This window comes from Falco rusticolus, chromosome 2, assembly GCF_015220075.1.
Source record: "Falco rusticolus isolate bFalRus1 chromosome 2, bFalRus1.pri, whole genome shotgun sequence".
NCBI lineage: Eukaryota > Metazoa > Chordata > Aves > Falconiformes > Falconidae > Falco > Falco rusticolus.
In genome coordinates this window covers 45,199,606-45,209,869 of record NC_051188.1, presented here as the reverse complement: position 1 = coordinate 45,209,869, position 10,264 = coordinate 45,199,606, and the positions used below count along the sequence as shown (strand labels likewise).

Sequence of the window (10,264 nt, the reverse complement as noted above, 5' to 3'; positions counted from 1 at the left end):
CACATCATAGCTAAAACACAGCACTGTACTAACTACTAGAAGAAAATTAACTCTATCCCAGCCGAAACCAGGACAGGCTCCTCATGGTGCCACGTACAAGCTCAAACTCAGAGCTAACATCCTCCTAAACCTCCCAGCTGTCCTCTTCCTCCATTTCATCCACAAGATGCTCCCCCAAATTCCTCTGATCTACATCCCATGTTTTCTTCGCTGCTTCTAAGGACATGGACACAGAAGGGTATGTAACTGGGCATGAAAAGATCTGGGAAAGCCACTGACCACAGCAATTTGGGAACCACCGCTGGAAAACACAGCACACATTCCAGTCGTGTTTTCAGGAGCAGAACCTAACCCAAAATTTTCAGCACCTCATTTCTAGACAGTGCAGAGAAGTTCTGGGGAACTTTCACCTCTTCCAGTTGTCATGCCTCAGGGATGAGGTACAGGACAAAGAAAGAGTCTTGCCACTTGGATTAAATGCTGAAGGGAAAGAGCATGAGGAGCTTGACAGAAGAACTATATACAGAATTTGACGTCTACTGTAAGGGAAGAGAAAAGCAAGAACTTTGCTCTTGTACATATTTAGGTGGACATCTTAATCCTGTCACAAAAACTGTTTTCCCAAGATGAAATTCAAAATTCCGTATTTCAGCAAATCATCTTAGACACATTTAGCTGGAGAGAAAGAAAACAAACTTCTACTAAATGCAACATCAGAAATTTTATTTACAAATGTACTGTAGTTCAATAACCATTGTCCACATATTTTGTGGAAGAAAAAGTGATAGTTACATTTTCCAAATGGGAAAAGAGAACTCTTCCCCTTAAATGTATTCCACAGAATATTATGCCAACACCACTGAGCAAAGGGATTATTCTTTGTATTTAAGTTTCAAAAAAGCACATAATTTTAGAAACCAGCATACGGAAAGCAAACACATTTGTGTGTATTTAAATGCAGCTTCATATTAACCTAGAGAATTCACTTCCAGTATATGTCAAAAATAAAGACAGTAATTGCAAATATATATTTATATTAGCTATTTCTCTAACACTCATTTCAAGAGCTTAGAAACAAAATACCCTCTTCATATACCATTGGAAAGTCAACTAGTTGATTATAAGCCTCAAAAATATTTTGAAGTTATTACTGAAAATATACTTATTCTCCCTTGTGCTCTCAGTACTTGAAGCTGAAAAAGTTAAAGCATTTTCCCCAGATATTTCCTTACTGCAATTACTTTCTTATAAATAAAAATAGTTATATGAAGAATACGATGCATTGCTATGAAGACTAGATAAGCGAGAGTTACTCTTAGGAAAAACACACATACACACAATATATATATTTATAGATCTACATCAGCAGCAATCACCTCTTCTTTTATCTGCAACAGTGGTTTCATATCTTCATTTGCTTCACATGGAGGTTGGTTGTCCAGCTATTAGAGAGAGACAGAAGAAATTGTAATTAAAGCCTAGCTACTGAAGAATCTTAGTGAGAGAAATTAAAATTTCGAAGTTATAAATAGTCAGACAACAGTATTTCCAATACCTATTGAAAATGGTAACACAAACTAAGGCATACATTCTGAATTTAGCAATCCAGATTTTGTGAACAATACAAATTTACGTTTAATCCAATTATAGCACTGCAAGTATTTCAGGCCAAGTAATACTCCACAGAACATGCACCTTACCAAGTTTTTAAGAATTATTTTTAGTATCAGCATAGAGACAGGGTGACAATTTTTCTAAATTTACCCTTCAATAATCAAATCAAAATCTGTTAAATAACTCTATCAGTATTTTAAAAAAAGAACTTTTTTATCCCCTCTCTGCATATATTTGTGGGCATCTGCCCATACACTGGTGTTTTGCTACAATGTCCCAGGTTTAAACCACACAATTAACATAAAAATGTGCAAAAATATCATAAAATTACAACGTAAATATTAATAATCCTACAGTTTATGAAACCTTTTAGCCAATATGTTCCTGTTTGAAACTAACAAATAATTAGCCAGGCTGATGTCAAATGCCAACTGCAAAGTAATCTGCATCACACACCAGTGCTGTGTTGTCAGTATATTTTCACTGTGGTAATAACATAGCTGTTTTTTGTATTATTCAAATAGCTAATTTCAATTACCAATCACTAATTCAAATATTTTGTTTTGTACCCACAAATTCTTACAGTTCCTGATTTACTCATATCTCATACAATTATGTTTTGAGGTGCCCATTGGCCCAAGTAGATGCAGTCTGAAGGGAAGGGAATCGAACCGTTTCCTCACAGATCAGCTCTGCTTCTGAAAGGCACTGCTGTGACTTTATGGGTTGTAATGTCAAGACTAAATAGCAATTCATCCGTGATAAAATTTTTTGTTACTTCCATCACCAAATTCCTGAGTACTGTCTTGGCAGGGAGTAATAAAAACAGGTTTTATTGGTTGTTTTGGTTTTTTTTCCCAGTACCCAACTTATCCAACTCACCCAGCAATTTTGCCCCCAGAAGAAAAGATAAAATAACATGAACAGGCTCCAGACTGAATCTCCCACACATCTGGGTGCTTGAAATAGGAACACTGTCACTTTGATGTAGTCTTGTCATCAACAAGGAGATAAATTCTCCGAACACTAGCTCAGAGACATATGACCCAGTGCTCTGGATCACCCCTCGATGGAAGGTGGCGATTCTCTTCCTCCTTCCACTGATCATAGTGGCATCCTTGCACCTAACATTAGCCTCTCTGAATGCACTGTTAGTGTCAAGGAGAGGTGGGTTTTTTTCTGGTTTTAGCTGGGGCACCACACAATCATTTCTGTGGTGCAGGCAGCTTCTCCTCTTCCTGGAAGCAAAAAAAATATCCTGAAAACAGCAACAGCATCAGATGCAGAGCTTCTCTTTCTGAGCTAGGCTTGTCAGCCAGCAGATGCCCAAGTCCTGCTCAAGTATTGCAGCATAGGTATCCTGTTCCCTTCACTGCCTTCTGGTCCACCATGAGAAAAATGTGCCGGGCTCATGAAGAAATGTGGACATGTTTCCCAGGAATTAATTCAGAGATGCTTTCCCTTAGCTGAATTTTATCATTCTAGAGAATTCCATATTTGCTACATAAAAATAGAGCCATACAAAACTCTCAAGACTTGTCAAAATTAGGAGGTTGTCTACCATCATCTATGACAGCAGGAAAAAACCCTCAACACCATTATTCAAAGCCTTAATATCATGCTCCAGTAAATCAGAATTCTGCAAACCATAATAAAGGAAAAAAATTATACTGCACCTTTTAATTAAGATCTGTAAGTAAATCAATTCCTCCTGAACTTGTACCTAAATGAATAACCAATCACAGACCTATAATTCAAATAATAATAGCATCGCAAATAGAAACCAGCATTTGTGCCACCTGCACAGGATAAACTAACAGCTTCCCAGGTATGCATTAGGATTGAATTAAATATATATATTCAGATCACGTTTTTCAAAAATGTAAACAATTTTTCAAAAAGACTTCTCTGTTATCAAGACAAGCCTGTTCAGCAACTGACAACTCCTTGACAACACTCTCTCAGATCTATGAAGAAAGCAGGATGACTATACCACATTGTCTGCTTGAAGCTGCTTAATAACAAGGTGGTAAAATCAGCTACCAGCAAGTTACAAGTCAGGAATGACTGACTACCCTACGAGGGGCAGAAACTGGCAATCAAACCTTGCCGAACCTATTCACTAACATACCAACTTAAAGCTAAATATGAAAGCTATCGAGTGGCTCAGCCGTGCAAACACTTGAGGCTGTACAGCACAGGCAAGAACTACTGTCACGCACACCGCAGGTGGATTGCCTTACTTTTAAATCTGATATAGCAGTCGTTGCAGAAGAGTTTGTTGTTTCGGATCCGAACTTCAGCTCCAGAGCGGGATCCCCCGAGGTCACATCCACAGGAAACACACTGCATGATAGATGAGTAATTAGAACTCCTTACAAAATATTAAGAAATGAGAAAGCTGTTCAAAAGCAGCTTGGATTAAGCTCAACAAAGCTTGAACGATAAACCCACAGCCACTAGCAGCAAATGTGTAACAATTAGTAGATCAAAACGCAACTAACCCTGAGAAAGTATTTTAAGGCGACGACTGGACAACGAATAGCAGATACACCAACTAAGCAAACATAAAGCAGACTTTTTAGAGATTAGTTCATTAAATCTAATTTTCTCTGAAAACTAAGACTGGCTCGACACAAAAAAAAATTGTTGTCTAGATGGCAACAGCAATTTTGGCACAGAACACCTGGGTGGGCTGCTTGCAGATTTCCATGTGGCACTATACACTGCTGGTATCCTCAGCCCTTTGGCACTCAGAGCAGCAAATGCTCAAACACCCCTGACTTCCTGGGCTTGCATCACAGAAATGAGTTCTTATTTGGAGAGAAGGGGCCAATTTAATTTTTTTTTTTTGATCAACACACAAATAAGGGGCTTGACAGCTCTCATACTAACAATAAACTATTTCACTATGGTGGCTGAACAAGTCTTTGCTATGAATATGAACTACCTCTGGAAGGAATGTAACCCAAACCATAGCACACTCCTTATGAATTTATGAAGCGAAGTACTCAGCTGACTACAGAAGGACAGACAGTTTGCCTGCTTGCTTACATGAGTAATGAATCTTTTAGATTTGGCAGATTGGCACTCTGTTCAACAGCTCATTAATCTCCAGAGATTTGAAACACAGAGATTTGGTATTTTCTTATGTAGGTTAGGAGCTATGGGTGGACTCCCTTGTACAGAATACACTCTGCATAAAGGGAGTGACAACGCACCCCCATGGATTACACCTTCTGCTCAGGCAGGCAGGATCAGGGGAAATTTTGAGTCAATCCCTTGTAGTTTTCTGGGTGATGCCTTTGAGATGGGCACAGAAGACAAGTGTTCTGAACCAGACACCCAAGTCTCTTTCTTAAAGCCATGCCTCCATCCAACACAAGGTAGAGTAAGAGCAGAGGGGTGCCACAGCACCTCCAAATCAGAGTCTAATTTATCATCTGGTCCTAGAGTAGGGGAACTAGAAGTGCTTTTACATCTTTTGCAGGCAGGCATTTCTTCTTTCAGCTTTGCGTATGCCCCGAGCTGACTACAAATCATGTAACTATGCCTCAGCGCTAAGCATGAGCTGATATACCAGCTTCTGTCCAGGGTCGAGTGGCACTAAACAGCTTCCTTTTGGTGCTGGGTTCTATCCTGCCAGGCTGAACGCTGCCAGCACGCCTTTGCCTGGAAAACACCATGTGAACACTATGCTAGGATTAGCTTAGAAATGATGGGCCACCTTAAATGTTCAATTGCCAGGGTCCAGGCTGAGGGTTTTTTTTGTTTGGTTTTTTGTTTTGTTTTTTTTTTGGGGGGGGGGGCGGGGTTAGGTTGTTTTTATTTAGGGTGGGGTTTTTTTGGTTTTAAGGTTTCTGGGAGAAGTGGCTCAGCCCCTTCTGATTTTTTTTTGCTGCCTATTCGAAGAAGGAAGAACTTTGATCTCACAGTCAACATCACCATCTTATTTGTCAAAGCCCTACTGGTTAGCTCTAGCATTTAACAAATACTTCTAGAGTTAAGGGCTAAATGCCTGCAGAGACGACTGCCTCATGGAAATATGCATGCGCCACGCTGTCAAAAGAGTAGAAGGCAAAGCAGGTGATTAGTAGAGCCCCTGTGAGCATAACACCGAGTAGCCATGCGTGCTTCTGATTAGTTCCTGTTCCTTCAAGATGTTACTCCCATCTCTCACCTTAAAGCAATGTAAATGATAACAAAGACCAAGAGACTCAATGATCATGGCTGCTCCTTTGCCCAGAACGTTATTACAGTATGAACAGATTTTCTTCCCACTGACTGACCTAAATATAGAATGAAAATCCTTAAAACCAGTTTGAAAAGGTTTAAAAGACAAAGAAAAGTTATCAAAGACTTTTTGAGATTAGAAACAAAACCACACTGGTGTAAAAGTGTACTATTAGGCAGCCTGGGGAAAATAAACTGAAAATTAAATATCATTTGCAGTAAATCTGAAAGCTAAGTAAAGCTGAAGTGTTATAATTTAAATCAAAGTTACACAGGAACAAATGGAGAAATTCTGTCACTTTCTTGGGAGATATTTCTTTGTATAAAATACCTTCTACAAATAAACATAAAAATTATGTTATTAAGTTTGGAGAGTAAGACCACAGGTTTTGTGCTGCTGCCTTATTTCTTATTTGTGGGGAATTATCCTGAAGGCTACGTTTTAGCAAGCAGCCCTGCCAAGTCCCACCATCTGCACCTCGTTAGGTAACAGAAGGCTACTCCTGGGCCTATAATATTATGCTAACTCTGAACATAATCCATACAGAGGTCAGTTTCTATAGATCTGCCAAGATGTTAGCAAATGGAAGCGGGAACAAGATAAGTAAACATGGTTAAAAAGGTAATTTTTGTACACTATAAAGAATGTAGGAACCTAGCTTTGGGAGGGAAAAAAAAGAAAACTAAAAAGAAAAAAACAGGTTCAATTTATCACAAAGTGTCTGAAAGCATAAGAGCTAGTGAAGCAATGTTCACACTGTTGTTATATATAACATGTGGAATTGTGTGGGGATGATTCTCTATAGCCTTACCCCAAGGTATTTTTAAAACGTTTCAAGTACATAAAGTAGCAGTTATCTACCCTACCACAAGTGAATTCCATTTTTGTTTCAAAATATGTTGCAATTTTTGCTTTCTCCTCCTAGATTTAAACCAACATCCTACTCTGCAGTTCCCCAGGGTCATGGGTTATGAGCATTCCTGAGCGCTCCTCGAGATGATATTGACCACATGCCAGGAAGGGGGGAGGAAAGACCAAGATGAGGGCCATAAAGCGTGGGTTTCAGGAATCTTTTGTTAAAACAAACCTAAGAAAATAAATGTCAGAAATGCCATCTGGAGTATGCTTTTACTAATCATTTTGGTAACCAACATACAGCTTGGAGACTGGAGATTTATTATTCCAGTTCCTCCGGTGTGTTTTTTTTTTTTAACCCAATGTCAAGCAGTGATGACAAACCTGGGGAATTTTCTGAAGGACTGGAGCAGGGGGGTAATAACAGCCCTTACTTCCACCGCCCCATCCAGCCAGAAAACTAAGTCCAGGTAGTTTTCAGACTTGTTTATCAATGTTATGGGCAAGAACGCTGCTGTGGACCACCATACACACAGTCTGCTCTCTTCAGGGCAGCCCAGCATTTATACCTTCCCAGCAGAAGGGCACCGCTCACTCACCTGCTGCGTGTCTGGGACCCTGGCTGGGAAGCAGAGAGGGGAGACTGAGCTCGGGGGGCTGCCTGGGACACAGAGGGGGCTCTTGCAGAGGTGCCTGCAGGAGGTGCTTTGCTGGAGGAAGGAGTGCACATGTAGGCTCGGTTTGAAGTGGACACCGGGCGACTGAAATCTTGACTAGAGGACAAAGATGAAGAGGAGGCAGACTGGTTCAGCCATGTGTGGTGCCTCCATGAGCTTGTTCTTGAAGAATCAAGATTGTCCAAAGACTCCCCTCTGTAACAAAGGTACACATAAAAATGTAAATAGCAGTACAGCTAGAGAAGAAGAGCTATATTCTGATTTTTTTTAAAAGAAAAATCATTATCCTAGCATTTTTAAGATTTTCTAGCATAAACATGCTTGTCTGATGACACTGAGAAATATTCTTCACACACCGATTTAAAATGTTTGAGCAGAAAATTATCCTTTGTGTCCAATCTTAGTCTCATGGGAAAAAGCAGGTGAAGCAAAAAGAGAGGTGGGACTTAATCACTACAGAATAAAGGCAAAACACTCTTCACTGCAGCCTTATCAGGGTGAACCATATCAAAATCCACTGTAGGGAAACGGACCTCAGACACCACATTTGTTTTTGTTTTCTCCAAGGGATAACAGATTGAAAATAACAATCCATCCAAGCTGGACAGTATCATCTAGGTACAAGGTGTTGGCCCAACAGCCACTCTTCTGACTGATGACTGTTTCCTAAGTGACAAATCTAACATACATACATTACTTAAAGCAAGAAACAAACTCCAGACTTTCTGACATTTCTACGTAAAAAGAGGTATACTCCTTAGCCATAATAATTAGTTTCCACAATAAATTGTCATGCTGAAATTCTTAAGCACATCTGTCAATGACAGAGTACATTATTGATTTCCATTGCTGGTACACCAACCAAGAAATAAGCAGCTGAGTTATTTACAGGTCACATCCATATTCTTTACTCGCAAAAAAAAGTTTAATTCCAGCTGTAATACAGCTACTTTCTTCTATTTGTGCTGCTATGCAGTTTAGCTTACAGCATTTCACAGACTCATTTCATTTCTGTGCTCTGTAATACAAGCTGAGGTTTAGAATCACTAAACAATATTACCTGATGAGAGACAAAGTTTATTTTTAACGCAATTCCTACCTCCTCATACTACTGCTGTACAGACTTATAGGCTCCTTATGTATACTGGAACTGCGCTGCCTAATCCAGCTGCTGTCCGTGTGTAGAGATGTTTTCTTTCTCATTTCCTGAAGGATTTGCTGTCTTTCCAACTCTGCTGCAGACAGGTTTTGCTCCTTCTGAGGCTTCTTCTGTGACTCGCCCGTGTTCCAGGACCTCTCTGAGTACTTGCTCTGGGTACCTGTTTGGACAAAATGCACAGATTTCAGCCAGATACCTTAAGGCACAAAGGCAGTTATCACAGATTCAGTGCTCTGGCTGTAACTCCAAAGCAGTCATTCATCACCACATTCACAAGTTTCTCCCGTTCCTTTTTATGGACAGGTGACCAGTATCAAACCTGCCAATATATCATTATGATTACACTTTTTAAAATCGTATTTCCATTATGTGGTCCTTTATGTTAAGTTCAATACAAGCAGGCATTTTCCTTCACTTTCTAAGTGTATATGCCTATCCATTTGTGTGTGCGTATGTATGCACACACATACATGTACTTTTAAAAGAGCATGATCTCTTTTAGTGCCACAGTATGGAGACTTCCTCCAATACAAACTGAAGTATGTATAGAATATATCATTGAACGGTGGGATACCTTCTCTCCCTTTAAGAGTTCATATCCTGTTTTCCTGTATGTTGTCCCTGTTCTCAAGATATTTTTTTCTTTATTCAAGGCACTAAGCACATTGCTTTATCTTGTTTTAGACAAGTATCTATGTATATGGGGGGAGACAGACAGGGAAATCTTACACAGTTTCTTTGTAATTTGTATGTTGTGTTAACTACTCAGTTGAAATTACATTTATGGTATAGATGGCCTTTGAGATTTTGGAAGGGGAAAGAAACAAGCCATCTTTCTTCAATGTGTTGACATGCTAGAAGGCAACAATTTTTTCTTTATTTCCTAGATCTGGTAACTTCTTTACAGTAAGACTAATAAAGAAAATTACTCTGCAAGAAGTCATTCAATTTAAAATTCAACCCTTTTAAATACTGCTCTGACTATAGATTTGCTCTTGGTTTTATTGCTGTAGATTGCCATTATAAGTGAGTCAACTTCCACAATATTTTATGAGTTCCAATGATCAAGTTTTAATGTGTGAAAGCAATGTTGTCAATCTGCAACATATCCTCTAATACACCATTTACCTCTCTATGATTACTTGCAATTACTTTTTTTTCAACCATGTTTTAGACACAAGAATAGCTTTCAGTCATTTTTTACTGTAACATAATTATGACCATCTGGTTGGTTTGTTTGCTTTATACACATTCCTTTCAAGACACAGGAAGGTAACTGAAGGACAACTCAAAGGCAGCAACGAACTAGAGTCCAGAAAACAAGCCACTGCGACAGTATCAAGCACTGACTTCTAGCTGTGTTACTCTTAACAGTAGTTACAAAGAGCAAACAGTTGTATCAAATACATTACCATCTTGGTATGAACAGCTTTTTTTATTGACAGAGTCATATCAAAAGAACCCACATCTTCAATGATATATCTACACAACTGGTTTATTCTCATATAAGTATCAGACATCTAAAATTTAGGCACCCAAGATCCATTTGTAATCACTGCTACAGTCTTCAAGGGAGCAGTTAATCCAGCAAGACACTGACTGTACGAATTTCCTCTTGCTGTTGAAACTTCATTAAGCTGTAGCATGGTATGACTTTGAACTACACTGCAGCTATCAAAAAGCACTTTGACAATTAATTTTCTTAGGATAACCACATCCAACACA

General features: G+C 39.1%; 1 protein-coding gene across 9 annotated transcripts in view; it reads right to left on the bottom strand.

Annotated features, from left to right (window-relative positions):
* Positions 1-702: 702 nt before the first annotated feature.
* Positions 703-10,264, bottom strand: part of LMO7 (LIM domain 7) — a 131,020-nt gene continuing 121,458 nt past the window's right edge. For all 9 annotated transcript variants that reach the window (XM_037376041.1, XM_037376037.1, XM_037376034.1 and 6 more), the window contains 5 exons: positions 8,480-8,699; positions 7,303-7,575; positions 5,795-5,903; positions 3,858-3,960; positions 703-1,442 (listed from right to left, as the gene is read on the bottom strand). In XM_037376041.1, coding sequence (XP_037231938.1) covers positions 1,420-1,442; positions 3,858-3,960; positions 5,795-5,903; positions 7,303-7,575; positions 8,480-8,699 — 728 coding nt within the window. In that variant the 3' untranslated portion in view covers positions 703-1,419. The remainder of the gene's footprint in view (positions 1,443-3,857; positions 3,961-5,794; positions 5,904-7,302; positions 7,576-8,479; positions 8,700-10,264) is intronic.